The following is a 22,259-nucleotide window of genomic DNA, read 5'->3' as shown; positions in this document are numbered from 1 at the left end:
ATCCAGTAAGCAATAAGAATTTATAATAAGTAGGACAGTAATCAGATTTGGAAGTTGCTCTAAATTTAGTGCCAGTTTAGTACTGCTGAAACCTTCTGTGACTTCTAGAATATTAGCCAATCACTAAGAGACCTCAGAAGCTGAAATATATAGAGGATTCTGCATGTCTAGGTAACAGTATCAGCTCAGATATACACAGGTTGAAATTTATTAGGAGCCAGAAAGACAACTCCTCTTTTTTTGCAGTACAGGAATAAACAAACCAACAAACCAATTAAGGGAATAGTCTTACTCAAGCTAATATAATATGGGAAGATCAGAGATTATTGGAGTCGCCTAGTTTGAAGTTGATTAATTTTGGACTAGAATTCCCCATTACAGTTTTTTATCAAAATGTAGAAAAGAAACAGAGTTTAAAATGAAATTATTCTTTATTTCCAGATTGTTTTTACTTAACTTAATCTAGATGCTCATGATAGAGTTGCAACATCAGATTACAAACTAGGAAACTTCATGAATTTGAGTTTTCTATAGTTTAAAATAATAAAGTTATCTTTCACTTTGTATTAAAAGTATATATGGGGACTTCCCTGGTGGTGCAGTGGTTAAGAATCTGCCTGCCAATGCAGAGGACACGGGTTCGAGCCCTGGCCTGGGAAGATCCCACATGCCCTGAAGCAACTAAGCCCGTGTGCCACAACTACTGAACCTGTGCTCTAGAGCCCGTGAGCCACAGCTGTTGAGCCCACAAGCCAGAGCTACTGAAACCCGCGCCTAGAGCCCGTGTTCCGCAACAAGAGAAGCCACTGCAATGAGAAGCCCACACATCACAATGAAGAGTAGCCCCCACTTGCTGCAACTAGAGAAAGCCCACACGCAGCAACAAAGACCCAATGCAGCCAAAAATTAATTTTAAAAAAAGTATATATGAAACTTGTATGTTTATAATCTCTTCATTTCTTTGCTAATGAAAATACTTCAAGAATGGTCAACCTGGGCTTCCCTGGTGGCACAGTGGTTAAGAATCCACCTGCCAGGGCTTCCCTGGTGGCGCAGTGGTTGAGAGTCCGCCTGCCGATGCAGGGGACACGGGTTCGTGCCCTGGTCCGGGAAGATCCCACATGCCGCAGAGCGGCTGGGCCCGTGAGCCATGGCCCCTGAGCCTGCACGTCCAGAAGCCTGTGCTCTGCAACGGGAGAGGCCACAACAGTGAGAGGCCCACGTACCGCAAAAAAAAAAAAAAAAAAGAAAGAAAGAAAGAAAAAGAATCCACCTGCCAGCGCAGGGGACATGGATTCGAGCCCTGGTCTGGGAAGATCCCACATGCCGTGGAGTAACTAAGCCCGTGTGCCACAACTACTGAGCCTGCGCTCTAGAGCCTGTGAGCCACAACTACTGAAGCCCTCACGCCTAGAGCTCATGCTCTGCAACAAGAGAGGCCACCGCAATGGGAAGCTTGTGCACCCACTCGCCACAACTAGAGAAAGCCCATGCACAACAATAAAGACCCAACATAGCCAAAAATAAATACATTTTTTTTTTTTTTTTTAAAAAAAAGAATGGTCAACCTAAGTGGTATTTTTCATTAGAACTTCACTGGTATTTTTTACAGTAGGAAAAGTAGAAATTAAAAAAAATATATAATTTTTTTATTGTGAAAAGGTATAACATACCCATTAAGGAAGTTTCTGGAAAATAGTAAAAATATCCATTGTCCACCATCCATTGGAATATCAGCTCCTTGGTAGCAGAGATTTTTGTGTGTTTTGTCCACTGCTGGATTCCCAGCACCAAGCACAGTTCCTGGCACAGAGAATACACTCATCAGTTATTTTTTGAATAAATAATCTAAACACAATCACTTTTAGAAATTTGATGATTTATTTACAGTATTTTTCTATATTAATTTGCTTGTTTTACAGAATTGTGACTATATAGTACAGACAGCCTTTGTTTTCCAATTTTGTTTTTTTACTAATCTTATAACCATTTTTCATATTGGTGCGTATTTATTTTTTAAATGAAAAACAGTTTTATTTCATATTTAACAGTTTTAATGGTTGCATAGTAATTTATCACTACCCTACAGTGGACACTCAGTATATGTCCTTTTTATTGTTGTTATAATTTATATTGCTTTTAATATCCTGTTCATTACATTTCCCCACATTTATTTCAGATGAATTTTCAGAAGTACAATTTCTGAAGTAAAGGGAATAATAATAACAGCAACTTTCATTTACTGAATGCTTACTAAGTGCTAGGTCCTTTGCTATGTAATTTACATACATTATCTCACTTAACTCTTTCATCAGCCCTGAGAGATTGGTGATTTGTTCCCCACTTTACAGATGACAAAACTAAGGTGCAGAAAAACTAAGTAACTTGCTTATGGCCATGAAAGTGGAAAGTGGTTTCAAATATGGATCTGTCTGACTTCAGATCCCAAGTTTTTATCCACTGTGTTCTTAGCAGATAGTAGTCAAATTGCTTTTCAAAAAGTTACTTTGCCTGTTTTACTGTACTCTCTCTAGCATTGGATATTATTGCTATATAAAAAGACTTTGGTAAATTGTTAGGCAAGACGTGGTATATGGCAAACATTTAGAAAGTAGATCTTGAACAGAGGAAAATTACTGAAAATAGCTAAGGTTCCTAAAAAGTGAAACTAATTTGATTATTTCCTTTGTTCTATTTGTTAGCTATCATGGAAATACTACATCGTGACATGTCTTTAGACTTTTGTCTGAGCATTGCTAAACTGCTGATGTATCATGAAAGGTATAGAAGAAATGATTTTTTCTTTAAAGACTAACATTTTTCTAAGGTTTCCATTAACATATATTGAATTATATCTGTCTATATCTATATATCTACCTCCCTCCATCCATATTCACAGAGCACAATATTTGCCATTGTGCTAATCAAATTAGAAGATGGAACTGCTTGCTTAAATGATTTAAACAATCCGTAGTCAAGTCAATTTTAAAATTTATATTAAAATTTTTTAAAATAAAATGAGAAAGGAGTAAGGTAGGGTTTTATAAAACAGGAGTTGACTAGGTTAACTTGTAGGCCAGTGGCATGTGGAACAGGAAGGCATGTGCAAGTGTAGTTCTGCAAATGATATACCTCTCTGGCTCTATCTTCATGGGATCATTAATGTCAAAAGGGACCTTAATGTACTTGCAGACCTCTTAGTGGTTTTCAGACTTCAGTGTTCATCACAGTTACTGGGGAATCACTTGAAAAGATGCTCAACATTGTTAGCCATCAGGGAAATGCAAATCAAAACCACAATGAGAAGCTGCTTCACACTACTAGGATGGCTGTAATCAAAACGATAGATAATAACAGAAATTGACAAGGATGTGGAAAAATTGTAACCCTCATACACTGCTGGTGGGAATGTGAAATGGTGCAGCCACTTTGGAAACAGCCTGTTAGTTCCTCAATAAGTTAAATAGAGTTACCATATGACCCAGCAGTTCCACTCCTAAATTAAACAGGAAACGTGTCCATACAAACACGTGTATATGAATGTTCATAACAGCATTATTTTTAATAATCAGATGTGGAAACAACCAGAATGTCTGTCAACTGATGAAAAGATAAACAAAATGTAGTATACCCATTTGGCAATAAAAAGAAACAGAGTACTGATACATGTTATAACGTGGATGAACCTTAAAAACATGGTAAGTGAAAGAAGCCAGTCACAAAGACCACATATTGTATCATTCCATTTTTATGATATTTCCAGAACAGGCACATTTATAGAAGCAGATAGTAGATTTGTGGTTGCCTAGGGCTTTGAGAATTGGGGGGATACGGGGAGTAACTACTAATGGGCATGGGGTCTCTCTTTGGCATAATGAAAATGTTCTAAAATTGTATGATGGTTGCACAACTCTGGGAATATACTAAAAAACATTGAATCATATACTTTAAATGGATGAATTGTATGGTATGTGAATTATACCTCAGTAAAGCTTATTAAAAAATAATCACTAGTGAATGTGGTAAAAACAGAGAGATCAGGCCCTACCTTACTCCAACAAGCCCAGACCTCTGTATTCTATATTAGTCCTCCAGGTGGTTCTGAGAACCACTGTTTTGTTTAATTTTTTAATTTTTAAAATTGAAGTATAGTTGATTTACAATATTATATTAGTGTCAGGTGTACAACATAGTGATTCAATATTTTTATAGATTATACTCCATTTAAAGTTATAAAATACTGACTATATTCCCTGTGGTGTACAATATATCCTTGTAGCTTATTTATTTCATACATAGTAGTTCGTGCCTCTTAATCCCCTACCCCTGTTTGCCACTACCCCCTTCCCTCTCCTCATTGGTAACCACTACTCTGTTTTCTATATGTGTGAGTCTATTTCTGTTTTGTTACATTCATTCATTCTAGTTTTTAGATTCCACATGTAAGTGATAACATACAGTATTGGTCTTTCTATGTCTGACCTATTTCACTAAGCATAATACCCTCTAAGTCCATCTATGTTGTTGCAGTGGCAAGATTTCATTCTTTTTTATGGCTGAGTAACATTCCATTTTATATATATACCACATCTTCTTTATCCATTTATCTGTTGATGGGTTGCTTCTGTATCTTGGCAGTTGTAAATAATGCTGCTGTGAACATTGGGGTGCATGTATCTTTTCGAATTAGTGTTTTTGTTTGTTTTGAATATATACCCAGGAGTGGAATTGCTGGATCATATGGTAGTTCTATTTTTAGTTTTTTGAGGAACCTCCATACTGTTTTTCACAGTGGCTGCACCAATTTACATTCCCACCAACAGTGCAAGAGGGTTCCCTTTTCTCTACATCCTCACCAACGTTTGTTATTTGTGGTCTTTTTGGTCATAGCCATTCTGACGGGTGTGAGGTGACATCTCAGTGTGGTTTTGATTTGCATTTCTCTGATGATTAGTGATGTTGAGCATATTTCATGTGCCTGTTGGCCATCTGTATATCTTCTTTGGAAAAATGTCTATTCAGGTCCTCTGCCCTTTTTTTAATCAGGTTGTTTGTTTTCTTGATATTGAGTTGTATGAGCTGTTGATGTATTTTGCATCTTAACCCCTATTGGTCATATCATTTGCAAATATTTTCTCCTGTTCAGTAGGTTATCTTTTCATTTTGTTGATGGTTTCCTTTGCTGTGCAAGAGCTTTTACTTAATTAGGTCCCATTTGTTTATTTTTGCTTCTGTTTCCTTTGCCTTAGGAGACAGATCCAAAAAAATAACTGCTACTATTTATGTCAAAGAGTGTTCTGCCTATATTTTCTTCTAGGAGTTTTATAATTTCCAGTCTTAACGTTTAGGTCTTTAATCCATGTTGAATTTATTTTTGTATATTGTCTGAGAAAATGTTCTAATTCCATTCTTTTACATGTAAGCTATCCAGTTTTCCCAGCACCAGTTGTTGAAGAGATTGTCTTTTCTCTGTTGTATATTTTTGCCTCCTTTGTTGTAGATTAATTGACCATAGGTGCGTGGGTTTATTTCTGGGCTGTCTATTCTGTTGCATTGATCTGTGTGTCTGTTTGTGCCAATACCATACTGTTTTGATTACTGTAGCTTTGTAGTATAGCCTGAAGTCAGGGAGTGTGATACCTCCAACTTTATTCTTTTTTCTCAAGATTGTTTTGACTGTTTGCAGTCTTTTGTGGTTCCATATAAATTTTAGGATTTTTTGTTCCAGTTCTGTGAAAAATGTCACGGGTATTTTGATAGGGATTGCATTAAATCTGTAGATTGCTTTGGGCAGTATGGACATTTTAACAATGCTCCTAGTGTTCTTATCACTTTAGGAAATTATAAGGGCTGTAGAGGCTCAGTTCTAAGAATCGGGGGCAGAGACCAACATATATTTTCTGTTATCTCATACATATTTCATAAGCTGTTAAGTTTCAACCTGATTGTTACAGCTTATTCTTTTTCAGTTCCGATTTTTGTGAATTTTGATTCTGTCACGCAGTATATTAACTACTCCTCCCAGTTTATGTCATCCTCAGATTTGGTAGGCATGCCCACCTGTCTTCATTTAATTCGGATTAGCACACTTTTTCTTAAAGGACAAGATAGTATATATTTTAGATTTGCGGGCCACAGAGTTTCTGTCACAACTCCTCAACTCTGCCATTATAGTGCAAAAGCAGCCATAGACAATATATAAACAAATGTGGGTGGCTGTGTCCCAATAAAACTCTTTCCCAGTTTCTTTTATTGTGGTAAAATACACATAACTTACTATACTAATCATAAAGTGTACACTTCATTGGTAACGAGTACATTCATATTCTGCAAACATCACCACAGTCCATCTCCAGAACTCTTTTCATCTTGCAAAACTGAAACTCTTTACCCATTAAACAATAAATTCTCTGTTCCCCACTTCTCCCAGTCCTTGGCAACCACCATTCTACTTTTCATCTCTATGAATTTGACTACTCTAGGTACGTTATTTAAGTGGAATCATACAGTATTTGTCTTTTTGTGACTGACTCATTTCACTTAACATAATGTCCTCAAGTTTCACCCATGTTGTAGCATGTGTCAGAATTTTGTTCCATTTTAAGGCTTAAGAATATTCCATTGTGTGTATATACCACATTTTGCTTATCCATTTATTTACAGATGGAAGATAAAACTTCCATGTTTTAGCTATTATGACTAATGCTGCTGTGAATGTGGGTGTAAAAATATTTCTTTGAGAACATGCTTTCGATTCTTTTGGTTATATGCCCAGAAGTGGAACTGCTGGATAATGTAATTCTATTTTTAATTTTTTGAGGAACTGTCATACTGTTTTCACAGTGGATGTACCATTTTGCATTCCCACTAGCAGTACACTAGAGTTCTAATTTCTCTACATTCTCATCAACTTTTTAAAAAAAAATATATTAGTAGCTATCCTAATGAGTGTGAGGTGGTATCATGTAGTTTTGATTTGCATTTCCTTAATGACTAGTCATGTTGACCATCTTTTCATGTCATTTTTGGCCATTTGTATATCTTCTTTGGAGAAATGTCTGTTTTAGTCCTCTGCCTGTTTTTTAATCAAGTCGTTTGGTGTTTAATGTTGAGTTTTAGGAGTTCCTCTATGTATTCTGGATATCAGTCCCTTATCATATAAATCATTTGCAAATATTTTCTTCCATTCTTTGGGTTGCCTTTTTACTCTATTGATAGTGCCTTCTGATGCAAAATACTTAAAATTTTTCATAAAATCCAATTTGTGGGTTTTTTTTGTTTGTTTCCTGTTCTTTTGTTGTCATATCTAAGAAATCATTAACAAATCCAATGACTTGAAGATTTTCCCCTTTGTTTTCTTCTAGGAGTTTTATAGTTTTAGGTCTTAACATTTAGGTCGTGGATCTATTTTGAGTTAATTTTTGTACATGGTGTAAAGTAAGGGTCCAACTTCATTCTTTTGCATGTGATACTGGTTTTCTCAGTATCATTTGTTGAGAAGACTGTCTTTTCCCCATTGAATGGTCTTGGCACTCTTGTCAAAAATCATTTGAATATGTATGTGAGTTTATTTCTGTGTATTCTGTTCTCTTCCATTGCTTTTTTTTTAAACTGTTATTTTGTAGTAAGTTTTGAAATCAGTTAATATGAGTTCTCCAGCTTTGTTCTTTTTCAGAATCATTTTGATTCTTCACAGTTCCTTGAGATTACATATGAATTTTAGGATGAATTGTTCTATTTCTTCAAAAAAATCATTGGGATTTTGATAGGGACTTCATTTAATCTGTAGATCACTTTGGATAGTATTGGCATCTTAACAATACTGTCTTCCAATTCATGAACGTGGAATTTCTTTCCTTTTATTTATGTGTCCTCTAATTTTGTTTAGAAATGTCTTGCAGATTTTATCATACAAGTCCTTCACTTCCTTGGTTAAGTTAATGCTTAAGTATTTTTTATGCTATTGTATATGAGATTGTTTTCTTAATTTTCTTTTCAGATTGTTTATCATCTGTATATAGAAATGCAACTGATTTTTGCATGTTGACTTTGTGTCCTGCTACTTCGTTGAATTCACTTAGTAGTTTTAATAGGTTTTTTTGTGGAATCTTTAGGGTTTTTTACATATAAGATCATAATCATCTATGAACAAAGATAATTTTACTTCTTCCCTTCCAATTTGAATGGATGGCTTTTATTTCTTTTCCTTGCTTTATTTCTCTGGCTAGGATGTCCAATACTATGTTGAACAAAAGTGGCTAAGGCAGGCCTCCTTGCCTTGTTCCTGATCTTAGAGGAAAAAGTTTCAGCCTTTCACTGTTGAGTATGATGTTCACTATGGGTTTTTCCAATATGGCTTTTTAAAAAAAAGTTTATTTCCTTCCTTCCTTCCTTCCTTCCTTCCTTCCTTCCTCCCTCCCTCCCTCCCTCCCTCCCTCCCTCCCTTCCTCCCTCCCTCCCTCCCTCCCTCCCTCCCTCCCTTTCTCTCTCTTTCTTTCTTGGCTGCATTGGGTCTTAGTTGTGGCATGCAGGATCTGCGTTGAGGCATGCGAGATCCTTTTGTTGCGGCACATGGGCACTTCGTTGTGGTGTGCAGAGCTTCTCTCTAGTTGTGGGGTGCGGGTTTTTCTGTCTCTAGTGCGGGCTTCAGAGCTCATGGGCTCTGTAGTTTGTGGCACGTGGGCTCTCTCGTTGAGGTGTGCGAGCTCAGTAGTTGTGGCACGTGGGCTTAGTTGCCCTGTGGCACGTGGGATCTAAGTTCACTGACCAGGGGTTGAACCTGTGTTCCCTGCATTGGAAGGCGGATTCTTTACCACTGGACCACCAGGGAATTTCCACATATGGCTTTTATTATGTTGAGGTAGTTTCCTACCCTTAGCTTGTTGTGTGTGTTTATTATGAAAGGGTGTTGAATTTTTCAGATGATTCTTCTGCATTTGTTGAGATGATCATGTGATTTTTATCTTTCATCCTGTTAATGTGGTATATAACATTTACTGATTTTTGTATTTTGAACCATCTTTACATCCCAGGAATAAGTCCCACTTGGTCATGGTGTATGATCTTTTTAATATGCTGTTGAATTTGGTTTGGTGGTATTTTGTTGAGGATTTTTACACTATATTCATCAGTGATATTGGCCTGTTGTTTTCTTTTCTCATAGTGTCTTTTTCTGTTTTTGTATCAGGGTAATGCTGGCATCATAAAATAAGTATGGAAGTGTTCCTTCCTCTTCAATTTTTTGGAAGAGTTTGAGAAGAATTGCCATTAATTTTTCTTTAAATATTTGGTAGAATTTATGAGTGAAGCCATCAGATCCTGGGCTTTTCTATGTTAGAAGGTTTTTTATTACTGCTTCAATCTCTTTACTAGTTATACGTCTGTCAGGTTTTCTATTTCTTCATGATTCAGGCTTGGTACATGATATATTTCTAGGAATTCATGCATTTATTTCTTCTAGATTATCTAATTTATTAGTGTATAAGTTTTAGTAGTGGTCTTTTATAATCCTTTTGATTTCTGTGGCATCAGTCCTAATGTCTCCTCTTTCATCTCTGATTTTATTTATTTGAGTCTTCTTGCTTTTTTTCTTAGTTAACTATCTAGCTAAAGGTTTTTCAGTTTTATCATTTAAAAAACCCAACTCTTAGTTTCATTGAGTATTTTATTGTTTTTTTCTGGCCTCTATTTCATTTATTTCTGCTCTAATTTTATTATTTCCTCCCTTCTGCTAGCTTTTGGTTTAGTTCTTCTCCTCATTCCCTAAGTTCTAAAGTTAGGTGGTTGATTTGAGACTTTTCTTGTTTTAATGTAAGCTTTTATAGTTATAAATTTCTCCCATAGCGCTGCTTTTTCTGTGTCCCATAAGTCTTGGTATGTTGTGTTTCCATTTTTATTCTTCCCTAAGTATTTTCTAATCTCCCTTGTGATTTCTTCTTTGATTCATTGGTTGCTTAAGGCTTGTTTAATTTCTACAGTTTCTGAATTTTCCAGACTTCAAGACTGAGAAACTTATCCCCCCAATACTACATTCAAAAGGAATTTATCACGTAAGAGTGAGTTTGCAAATCAGTGGACCTATGACCTGGGTATGACCACAGATGTGTTGCATAGGGATGCATTAATTGCCAGCATTTAACAATTTCACATAAAAATTTGGATTTTTGAGTTCTCTTGAAAAACTTGAAAAAAATCTGGAAACACTTGGTTAATATTCCCACTAAGCAATAATCAGTTGGAACCAAGTGGCAGTTGTTACCTTCAGACGTGGGACATGTATTCTCCAGTTTGACATAGTCCCCACAATGCCTTATTTTCTCCCATATCCTGTGTGTCAGGTTGTCATTTATCATCTTCTTTGTGTCATTATTCTTATAGCAGATATAAGAGGAAAATAAATGTCCATGGCATCCACATCTCTATCAAAAGTGAGGGAATGAAAGCTAGACTGAAAGGAAATTAAAAAATATTCCTGTGTTTAATATGCAAAGAAGTGTGTTGGTATCAAATGAGTACAACTTAATAGCTCATTATGAAATGAAATAAAGTAGAAACTGTGGCTAGTATACACAAAAGCAATGTAATGAAAACTTATCAAATTCAATAACAGGACTGAAATTTCAACCAGGTTTATTTTGGAAAGTTAATAAAATAAGCTATCCTATTGTAAAATGCAGTTATATAGTTTTATATTAAGGAAAACAATTGCCCAGGCGTTAAACCCTTTTAAAGATGACAAGTTTACAAAAGTGCGTCTACTGAGTGAGTCATAAAATGTATTCTTAAGTTTCAGGTGTAAATCTAACCAGAAATGCTGTTGTTTGGCATGTTGAAGGTATGACTGATAATTTATTAGACAGGTTGCTTTAAAAGAGTTATTTGTGGTATTTCTGTTGCATGGACATATGTAATACTGCACAGTAAAGTATATTGTGGTGTCAATGAAAATTTTGATAAGACAGAACTTTTGAACATAGTACCTGTGTCGTATAAGTTTAATGTAGATTGATCAAAACAATTTGTGTGTGACTACAGGAGATATTTCTGCAATGGTTAGTTATTAGGATAAATCTTGATTTGGAACTTAAATCCAAGGTGGAAGTATTTTTTAAGAATATAAGACAAGTCTGTTAATTGTATAATTTACCAGGAAACACTGTGCTAAAAAGCTAAAAATGAAACATGTGGATGTAGTAATAACACATGTATGCTGGATATTCTTCTGTGGCTTCAAAAGAGATTATTGCTTTGCTGGGTGAATTTGATGCACAGTAGAGTAGTTGCCTCTACTTCTTGGAACTTAAGGGGCTTAGTTGGATGTGGTGCTGTCACATGTTGGGTTACCCTAGAAGTGGATTTTAAAGATGGAGATTAGTGTACAGATAATTTATTAAGGGGTGGTCTCAGGATCAACACCTATGAGGGAAAGGAAAGGAGGCAGGGCTAGGTAAAGGGAGAAGTTGGGCTGATGTAAAGTCACCATAAGGCTTCAGCTTTACCCCATGGGATGCTCTGAAGCTGGGATGGCCATTCAGAATTGTCCTCAGTTAGGGTGAGAAAACCAGGTCTAGCCCAGTGTTTACTAGTCATTGGATGCCAGCTGCCTTGGGAAGGGAGCATAACCTTGGATGAGGTAGCTCTCTTCAGCCTAGGTAATTCCTAAAGAGCAACCTGGAAATAAATATTTTAGTGTTGAAGGGAAAATCTGGGTGATGCAGCACAGCATTCATGACAGGTGCTAAAGAGATCTTTTTGAACTGTTGAAAGAATTAACCTTATGTCATCTATGGGAAACACCCCTGCCTCAGCTCAAAGACTTGACCTCTGTGGTGAATATGACAACTCATGTAAACACTCTGAATCTCTCTACAAATGCAGTAAGTAAATGAATGTAAGTTTAAATTCACATGTTCTTAGGGAAGTCGTTTCTTTGGGAAACTCATTTAGCAGGGACTAATCTGACTCACTTTTCTATGCTGAAATTGATTTCCAAAGATGGAAGTGATTACCTGAACTACATACTCAAAGTTTTAGACTTGAAGATTGAATTCTTAAGAATATGTTTTCTGATTTCCAACATTATAATAGTGAAAAATATTGTTTATTTTGCCTTTCTCAAGTAATATTACTAATGTGAATAAAGAACTACAAATTGACCTTCACTATACTGTGGTACAAAATTCTAATTAGACAAATATGGAATATCAGATGTAGTAGACATTTACTGCTTTTGGTCAGTCATCACTCATTCATCTACTTTCTTATTGATAACATTATCCAAATTTCCATTTAGGTATCTACTTCTTCCCTATCAGTATGCATGGACATTGACATATTGGTGTAGAAGAAAAAGTTTCAGTTTTCTGTTTCCAAATCAAGAAGATAATCAGTTTCAAAAGGAAAATTTGATAAATTAAGTGTTTATATTTTTAGATTTCAAATTTAAAATATAGCTTCTATTTTTTACAGGTTTGTACTATGTTAGCATGCTTGTACTATCATTCAGTTAATAATAAAGCTTGATTACATATCTGGCAGGTTTTTGTTTTAACATCTTTATTGGAGTATAATTGCTTTACAATGGTGTGTTAGTTTCTGCTGTATAACAAAGTGAATCAGCTATATGTATACATACATCCCCATATCTCCTCCCTCTTGCATCTCCCTCCCACCCTACCTATCCTACTCCTCTAGGTGGGCACAAAGCACTGAGCTGATCTCCCTGTGCTATGCGGCTGTTTCCCACTAGCTATCTGTTTTACATTAGGTAGTCTCTATATATCCATGCCAATCTCTCACTTCATCCCAGCTTCCCCTTCCCCTCCCCGAGTCCTCAAGTCCATTCTCTACATCTGCATCTTTATTCCTGTCCCGCCCCTAGGTTCTTCAAAATGATGTTTGTTTGTTTTTTTAGATTCCATATATATGTGTTAGCATATGGTATTGTTTTTTCTCTTTCTGACTTACTTCACTCTGTATGACACACTCTAGGTCTATCCACCTCAATACAAATAACTCAATTTTGTTTCTTTTTATGGCTGAGTAATATTCCATTATATATATGTACCACATCTTCTTTATCCATTTATCTGTCAGTGGGCAGTTAGATTGCTTCCATGTCCTGGCTATTGTAAATAGTGCTGCAGTGAACATTGTGGTACGTGACTCTTTTTTATTTGAACATTGTGGTACATGACTCTTTTTTTTTTTTTTTTGCGGTATGCGGGCCTCTCACTGCTGTGCTCTCTCCCGTTGCGGAGCACAGGCTCCGGATGTGCAGGCTCAGCGGCCATGGCTCATGGGCCCAGCTGCTCCACGGCACATGGGATCCTCCCGGACCAGGGCACGAACCCATGTCCCCTGCATCGGCAGGCGGACTCTCAACCACTGCACCACCAGGGAAGCCTTACGTGACTCTTTTGAATTATGGTTTTCTCAGGTTATATGCCCAGGAGTGGGATTGCTGGATCATATGGTAGCTCTGTTTTCTGTTTTTTAAGGATCCTCCATACTGTTCTCCATAGTGGCTGTACCAGTTTACATTCCCACTAGCAGTGTAGGAGGGTTCCCTTTTAGGCACATCCTCTCCAGCATTTATTACTTGTAGACTTTTTGATGATGGCCATTTGGACTGGTGTGAGGTGATACCTCATTGTAGTTTTGATTTTCATTTTTCTAATAATTAGTGATGTTGAGCATCTTTTCATGTGGTTTTTAGCCATCTGTATGTTTTACTTGGAGAAATGTCTATTTAGATCTTCCACCCATTTTTTGATTGGGTAGTTTGTTTTTCTTATGTTGAGCTGTGTGAGCTGTTTGTATATTTTGGAGATGAATCCCTTGTCAGTTGCTTTGTTTTCAAATATTTTCTCCCATTCTGAGGGTTGTCTTTTCGTTTTGTTTATGGTTTCCTTTGCTGTGCAAAAGCTTTTAAGTTTAATAAGATCACATTCGTTTATTTTTGTTTTTATTTTCATTACTCTAGGAGGTGGATCAAAAAAGATCTTGCTACTATTTATGTCAAAGAGTCTTCTGCCTATGTTTTCCTCTAAGAATTTTATAGTATCCAGCCTTACATTTAGGTCTTTAATCCATTTTGATTTTATTTTTGTGTACGGTGTTAGCAAGTGTTCTAATTTCATTCTTTTACATATAGCTGTCCAGTTTTCCCAGCACCACTTATTGGAGAGACTGTCTTTTCTCCATTGTATATTCTTATCTCCTCTTTCATAGATTTGGTGACCATAAGTGCATGGATTTATCTCTGGACTTTTATCCTATTCCATTAATCTATATCTCTGTTTTTGTGCCAGTACCATACTGTCTTGATTACTGTAGCTTTGTAGTGTAGTGTGAAGTCGGGGAGCCTGATTCCTCCAGCTCCGTTTTTCTTTCTCAAGATTGCTTTGGCTCTTTGGGGTCTTTTGTGTTTCCAACAAATTGTGAAATTTTTTGTTCTCTTTCTGTGAAAAATGCCATTGGTAGTTTGATAGGGATTGCATTGAATCTGTAGATTGCTTTGGGTAGTAGAGTCATTTTCACAATGTTATTCTTCCAATCCAAGAACATGGTATATTTCTCCATCTGTGTCACCTTGATTTCTTTCATCAGTATCTTATAGTTTTCTGAGTACAGGTCTTTTGCCTCTTTAAGTACGTTTATTCATAGGTATTTTATTCTTTTTGTTGCAGTGGTAAATGGGGTTGTTTCCTTAATCTCTCTTTCTGATCTTTCACTGTTAGTGTATAGGAATTCAAGAGATTTCTGTGTATGAGTTTTCTATTGTGAAACTTTGCCAAATTCTTTAATGAACTCTAGTAGTTTTCTAGTAGCATCTTCAGGATTTTTCTGTGTATAGTATCATGTCATCTGCAAACAGTGACAGTTTTACTTCTTCTTTTCCAATTTAGATTCCTTTTATTTCTTCTTCTTCTCTGATAGCCATGGCTAGGACTTCCAAAACTATGTTGAATAGACGTGGCAAGAGTGGACCTCCTTATTACTGATCTTAGAGGAAATGCTTTCACCTTTTCACCATTGAGAATGATGTTGGCTGTGGGTTTGTCATATATGTCCTTTATTATGTTGAGGTGGGTTCCCTCTAAGCCCACTTTCTGGACAACACTATGAGATTAGAAATCAGTTACAGGAAAAAAACTGTGAAAAACCACAAATCCATGGAGGCTAACAATATGTTACTACGTATTCAATGGATCACTGAAGAAAGAAATCAAAGAGGATATCAAAAAATACCTAGAGACAAACAACAATGAAAACACAGCAATCCAAAACCTATAGGACACTGCAAAAGCAGTTCTAAGAGAGAAGTTTATAGCAATACAATCTTACTTCAAGAAACAAGAAAAATCTCAAATAAACCACCTATCTTCACACCTATAGCAACCAGAGAAAGAAGACAAACAAAACCCAAAGTTAGTAGAAGGAAAGAAATCATAAAGATCACAGCAGAAATAAATGAAATAGAGATGAAGACAATAACAGCAACAATTAATGAAACTGAAAGCTGGTTCTTTGAGAAGATGAACAAAATTTATAAACCTTTAGCTGGGCTCATCAAGAAAAAGAGGGAGAGGAATTAAATCAATAAAATTAGAAATGAAAAAGGAAATGTTATAACAGATACCACAGAAATACAAAGGATCATGAGAGATTACTACAAGCAACTATATGCCAATAAAATGGACAACCAGAAGAAATGGACAAATTCTTAGAAAGATACAACCGTCCAGGTCTGAGCCAGGAAGAAATAGAAAATATGAACAGACCAGTCACAAGTACTGAAATTGAAGCTGTGATTAAAAGTCTTAAAACAAACAAAAGTCCAAGATCAGATGGCTTCACAGGCGAATTCTATGAGACATTTATAGAAGAGTTAACACCTACTCTTCTGAAACTCTTCCAAAAATTTGCAGAGGAAGGAACACTCCCAAGCTCATTTTATGAGGCCACCATCACCCTGATACCAAAATGAGACAAAGATATCCCCAAAAAAGGAAATTACAGGCCAGTATCACTGATGAATAGAGATGCTAAAATCCTCAACAAAATACTAGCACACTGAATCCAACAACACATTAAAAGGATCATACACCTTGATCAAGTGGGATTTATCTCAGGGATGCAAGGATTCGTCAGTATATGCAAATCAATCAGTGAGATACACCACATTAACAAATTGAAGAATAAAAACCATATGATCATTTCAGTAGATGCAGAAAAGCTCAACACCGATTTGTGATATTTTCATTTTTTAATTAAAAATTTTTTGAAGTTTTAAATTGTGGTAAAATACACAAAGCATAAAACATACCATGTTAACTGTTTTTAAGTGTACAGTTCATCAGTGTTAAGTACATTCACATTGTTAAGTTTGTTACAATTAACATTCATAGTGTTAAGTATGTTAACCAAACTCCAGAGCTATTTTCGTCTTGCACATTTAAAACTTTGCACCCATTAAGCAGCAAGTCCCTATTCTCCCCTTTCCCAGTCCCTGGCATACACCGTTCTACTTGCTGTCTCTATTAATTTGACTACTGTAAGTACCTCATATTAGTGAGATCATACACTATTTTTCCTTTTGTTACTATTTCATTTAGCATAGTGTCCTCAAGGTTCATCAGTGTTGTAGCATGTGTCAGAATTTCCTCCTTCTGAAAGGCTGAATAACATTCCACTGTGTGTATATACTGCATTTTTTTAATCCATTCATCCATCGATGGAGACTTGTATTACTTGCACCTTTTGGCTATCGTGCGAGTGGGTGTAAAAATATTTCTTTGAGACCCTGCGTTCAGTTATTTTGGGTTTATACCCAGAAGTAGAATTAGTAGATCATATGGAAATTCTGTTTTTAATTTTTTAAAGGAATCACCATACTGTTTTCCATAGTAGTTGCACCATTTTACATTCCCAGCAACAGTGCACAGGTTTCCAGTATTCCCACATTCTTGCCAACACTTGTTATTTTTTGTTTCTGTGACAGTAGCCATCCTAATGGGTGTGAGGTATATCTCATTGTGGCTTTGATTTGCATTTCCCTAATGATTAGTGATGTCAAGTATTTCATGTGATTTTTGCCAGTTGTATAATCTTCTTTGGAAAAATGTCTATTCAAGCCCTTTGCCCATTTTTAAGTCAGTTGATTTTTCATTGTTGAGTTTTAGGGGTTCCTTATATATCTGGATATTAACTCTGTATCAGACGTATGATTTGCAAATATTTTCTCCCATTTCATAGGTTGCCTTTTCAACTCTGTTGATTGTGTTCTTTTATACACAAAATTTTAAAATTTTGACGTAGTCCAGTTTATTTTTACTTTTGTTACTTGTGCTTTTGGTGTCATATCAAAGAAATCATTGCCAAATCCAGTGTTGTAAAGATTTTTCCCTTATATTTTCTTCTAAAAGTTTTATATTTTAGCTCTTCCATTTAGGTCTTTGATCCGTTTGGAGTTCATTTTTGTATATGGTGTAAGGTAAAAGTCCAATTTCATTCTTTTGCTTATGGATATCCAGTTGTCCCTGCACCGTTTATTGACAAGACGGTTTTTTTTCCTCCATGGAATGCTCTTGGCACCTTTGTCGAAAATCATTTGACCATATATGTGAGAATTTATTTCTAGACTCTCTTCTATTCCATTGGTGTATTTGTGTCTTTATGCCAGTACCACATTATTTTGATTACTGTATCTTTGTAGTAAATTTTGATGTCATGAAGTATGAGTACTCCAGCTTTGTTCTTCTGTTTCAGGATTGTTTTGGCTCTTCTGGGTACCTTGATATTCTGTTTTATTTTTAGGATGGAGTTTTTCATTTCTGCAAAAAATGTCAGTGGGATTTTCATAGGGATTGCATTACATCTGTAGATCACTTTGGGAGTACTGCCATCTTAACAATATTAAGTCTTCCAATCCATGAGCTGTTTGCATTTAAAATAATCATTATCTACTGGTATATTATTTGTGTAATAAGCATAAATAAATTTTTAAAAGAATTGTTGGCAGAGGGAATTGGTAAATTTCTTTTTCTTCTTTCACTTTTATTGAGATATAATTGACATTCAGCACTGTATAAATTTAAGCTATACAGCATAATGACTTGAAATGGTGGTCAAAAGGTAGAAACTTCCAGTTATAAGATAAATAAATACTGGGGATGTAATGTACATGATGACTATAGTAAACAGTGCTATATGGTATATTTGAAAGTTGCTAAGAAAGTATAAAAGTTCTCATGAACAGGGACTGATAAATTTGTAATGTCAGTTTATGTATCTTCACTTTATGGATCTCATGTTCCAATATTTATAAACTGACATAAGTTTTGGAGAAAAAGAACCAATTAGATATTAGTAGAGAAATGATTATCTGACTCTATGTGTTCATAAAAAGAAAATGTTTGTGGCTTGATAAATTAAACAAATTGAATTAAATTATTTACTGTTAACCAATAGGCTTATTTAGACATTTAATGATATTAACTAAGTTCAGATATAGTTTTATCTTGTCTGTTTTGCTCATACTCAAACAAACTTTTCACCTTGTTAATTAAAAATGTTATTTTATTCACACCACTTAAAATTGTGTCTCATTGAACAGAGAATCTCTTGGGTCTTATTTCCTGAAGATTATCTGTGAACATTTTAAGTCATCAGAAAATATTGGTAAAGCTCTACTGTTCCATGTTGAAATGCTTTTACAAAGGAAGGAAGAATTGCTTGCCACGGAGAAGATTGAAGAAATCATTATAGGTCAGTAGGATTTCTGCAGGTGTTTTAGAAAGGTGTTAATATGCATGTAGTTCTAAGATGGAGGTCAGAACAGTAGCAAAATCCTCAGGTCAACAGATTTTTTCCTTTCTCTCACTTCCTTTTTTTTTTTCTCCTTAATACCCTTTGACTATAACAACTCACCTATCCAGATTCCACATATTTGGCAAGCTAGAATGAAAGCTAAACAAAGATAACAAAACATCAACAAAAACAGACAAACCTCTGAGTTTAAACCTCATGTGTAATGGAAAATTGTGAGATTATAAGCCTAATTTCATGTTTCAGTTTGATCTCAAATTAGCTGTGTACCTTCAGGCAAGTCAGTAATATCTCTGGATCTTTTTCCAACTATAAAATGAAGGTTGTGAACTACATTCCTACTTTTTAACTTCTTTTTAGCAGCAGCAGCAGCATCCTTTTGTGATGCAATTGTATATGAACCCTGCCCCCAATAAAATAGACTAGAGTTGCTGTGGTTAAAGCAGAGATGTAGAGCCAGATCTCAGCATTCCATTAATCCCCCATCTCTCTGTAGAACCCTATACCCTGAAGAACACAGAGAGTATGATCCCTTTATTAGAAAATTCTTGCCCTGATCTGTCTTTCCTACTCTATACATATATAGAGATATAACTGGAATGATAGTCACTAATGTTAACACTGGAATTTATTCTGAGTGTTGGCAGTTTAGGTGATTTATTGCTTTCTTTGTTTTTTACCAGATTGCTTGAATTTTTATAAGTATGTATCATGTTTTTATAAAAACAAAGTCATTGATTTTTTTAAAGGAAATCTTTTGACTAGATAATCTCTAAGGGTCTTTTGAACTCTAGATTCTATGAACTGTATTTTACTGATGACACCCTTCCTCCATATCCTCACTAAGAATCCAGTTATTTTTAGACCCAGTGTTATTAAGCTTGGTTATCTGGTTTTCCAACCCTCAGCATTTTAATGGTAGCATATTATAAAGGGAGAAAGGACCTACAGGGAAATATACAGATAACCCGATCACAAGGGAGGGAAAAACCTTATAAATTATATAAAACAATTTCAAGTATTTAAAAAAGTATAATAATCTGTACTACATAATAATTACTGAAGGCATCATTATGATATACTATCAGTACAGTAAAATACAATAGTTGTTAGTGTTGACCTTGAATAGTCAAGCAAAAGTTAAATTGTGCTTCAGAAAACTAGAATGTATGTTTAGAAAAACATAATTCATAAAACATAATTTTTAGAAAAATTAAGAACTTTAAATGATTTAGACTTTTTAAAATAAAAAATTATTTTATGTTTAATGAAAGTAAACTGCCATGTAACTAGAAAACTTTGCTATCCAGAATAACTAATTTTCTAAGATTACAGTTAACCCAAGTTATATTGTTATATCTAATTATACACTTACACTTTCAAAGTATGATAATATTTTAACACACAAGCTTTATGTAGCTTTTTACTCTCATGTGAGTATTTTTAACTAAGTCATGGAACAAACTATGTCTGCTGAGGGGTCAGAGACTCTCAGTTTTCTAATCAAGACTTTCATGGAAATTGATAGTGCCAAAGGGGTGGAAGTGAAAGGGATATAGAATTCTATTATAGCTTAAACTTTACCTTAGTGTGTGATAATGTATTTGAACCCTGTAAATGTCTAGACCAGAAACAATCAGACATGAGTTACAATTTAAAGTAATAGAGTTTATGTGTAAACGTGGTCTTAAAGTATTTTACAAAGGCTTTAAGGTATAATTGGCCTTTCTTGGGAACTTGATCTGATCTAGTTAGTACGTAATAGTATAAACACTTCTTATTAATGATTTCTAGCATTGCTGTCTGTTCATTGATAATAACATTAAGGCACCAGATGATGATCAAATTTGGAACTTAGAAAATACGTTAAAAAGAGACTAGGCTGGAAAACTATTACAGATTGATGGGCGAATTACTACAGTGATTCTAGCAAACTCTGATTGTATTGCATAATCAATTTTGCTAGTAAATCTAAAATTGATGATGAAAACCTGTCTGAATGTGATTGTGTTTGTAGCCATTACTTAAAGAGTATAGGTTCTGAAGAGCACAGTTAGTGCTCTTTATTTAATGTAATAGATCTTGATTCTTGTTTTTAGAACTTGGTTTTTTTTTTTTCAGGTCACCAAACAGGAAGACAACTGACAACAGAATTAGTAGGCTGTTTACACAACATTCTATGGAAAAAAGCTGCCCAAAGTTTTCAGGTTTGGGAATAATCTATTTTCATTCTTTATATTCTTTCTTAACCCCAACAAATAAAACAATGTATTCACTATAAAAATCATAGAGCATTAAGTACTTTAATAATCTCTTTCTGCTTAGGTACTGTCTATTTATTAAATATTTATAATGTAGAATTTTAATGTGCATTGGACAAGAATTTATTTAAAAACTCTAAGATGTGGACTTCCCTGGTGGCGCAGTGGTTAAGAATCCGCCTGCCAATGGAGGGGACACGGGTTTGATCCCTGGTCCAGGAAAATCCCACGTGCCGCGGAAGCAACTAAGCCCATGCTCCTCAACTACTGAGCCTGCACTCTAGAGCCCACGAGCCACAACTGCTGAGCCCACGTGCCTAGAGCCCGTGCTCTGCAACAAGAGAAGCCACCACAATGAGAAGCCCGCACGCCACAATGAAGAGTAGCCCCCACTCGCCGCAACTAGAGAAAGCCCACATGCAGCAACAAAGACTCACCGCAGCCAAAAATAAATAAAGTAACTTATTTATTTTTTAAAAAATAAACTAAAAATAAAGATACTAAGATGTGATTCATCCCCATTGGGAGTTTACAGTGTAGGGAAATGACATCACTGATATTAAGATATAGGAAAGTATAATTTATTTTAACATGAGGAGCAAGAAAGAGGGTTTTATTTCCTTTAAAAATTGAGATATGGAGCACAGAGGATTTTTAGGGCAGTGAAAATACTTTGAATGATACTATAATGATGGACGCATGTCATTATCCATTTGTCTAAATCCATAGAATGTACAACACCAAGAGTGAACCCTAATGTAAGTTCATCAGTTGTAACAAATACACCATTCTGGTAGAGGATGTTGATGATGGGGGAGGCTGTACATGTGTTGGGTCAGGAGGTATCTAGCAGATATCTGTACATTCCTCTCACTTTTGCTGTGATCCCAAAACTGCTCTTAAAAAAAACCTTTTAAAAACATTGTGGTGTAATAAAAATGGAAAAAAATGTAGTAATATTTTTTCTTTATACAAAACAGTCCAGGTTTACTGTAGAAAATTTGAAACCACAGATAAGTTTTCTAAAAAGAATAGTTATTCTTAATCCAATCACTCTTAAAATTTTATATATTGCCTTCTAATCCATATGCATTTGTGTGTGTATGTGTAAGAAAGGACGTACTGTTTTAGTGGATTTCCACTTCCAACCAAAATGTAAGAGACCTG

General features: G+C 35.3%; 1 protein-coding gene across 1 annotated transcript in view; it reads left to right on the top strand.

Moving 5' to 3' along the window:
• The window catches only part of TEX11 (testis expressed 11), a 345,168-nt gene that overhangs the window by 174,052 nt on the left and 148,857 nt on the right, over nucleotides 1–22,259 (top strand). Inside the window, exons 13-15 of the mRNA XM_027093589.1 lie at nucleotides 2,703–2,781; nucleotides 18,620–18,771; nucleotides 20,953–21,038. Of these exons, the coding sequence (XP_026949390.1) occupies nucleotides 2,703–2,781; nucleotides 18,620–18,771; nucleotides 20,953–21,038 (317 nt within the window). The remainder of the gene's footprint in view (nucleotides 1–2,702; nucleotides 2,782–18,619; nucleotides 18,772–20,952; nucleotides 21,039–22,259) is intronic.

Source organism: Aethalodelphis obliquidens, unplaced genomic scaffold (assembly GCF_003676395.1).
Source record: "Aethalodelphis obliquidens isolate GAN/ISIS:26980383/991018 unplaced genomic scaffold, ASM367639v1 scaffold85, whole genome shotgun sequence".
NCBI classification, from domain to species: domain Eukaryota; kingdom Metazoa; phylum Chordata; class Mammalia; order Artiodactyla; family Delphinidae; genus Aethalodelphis; species Aethalodelphis obliquidens.
Note: the sequence above shows the minus strand (reverse complement) of the source record. Positions and strands in the feature narration are given on the sequence as shown.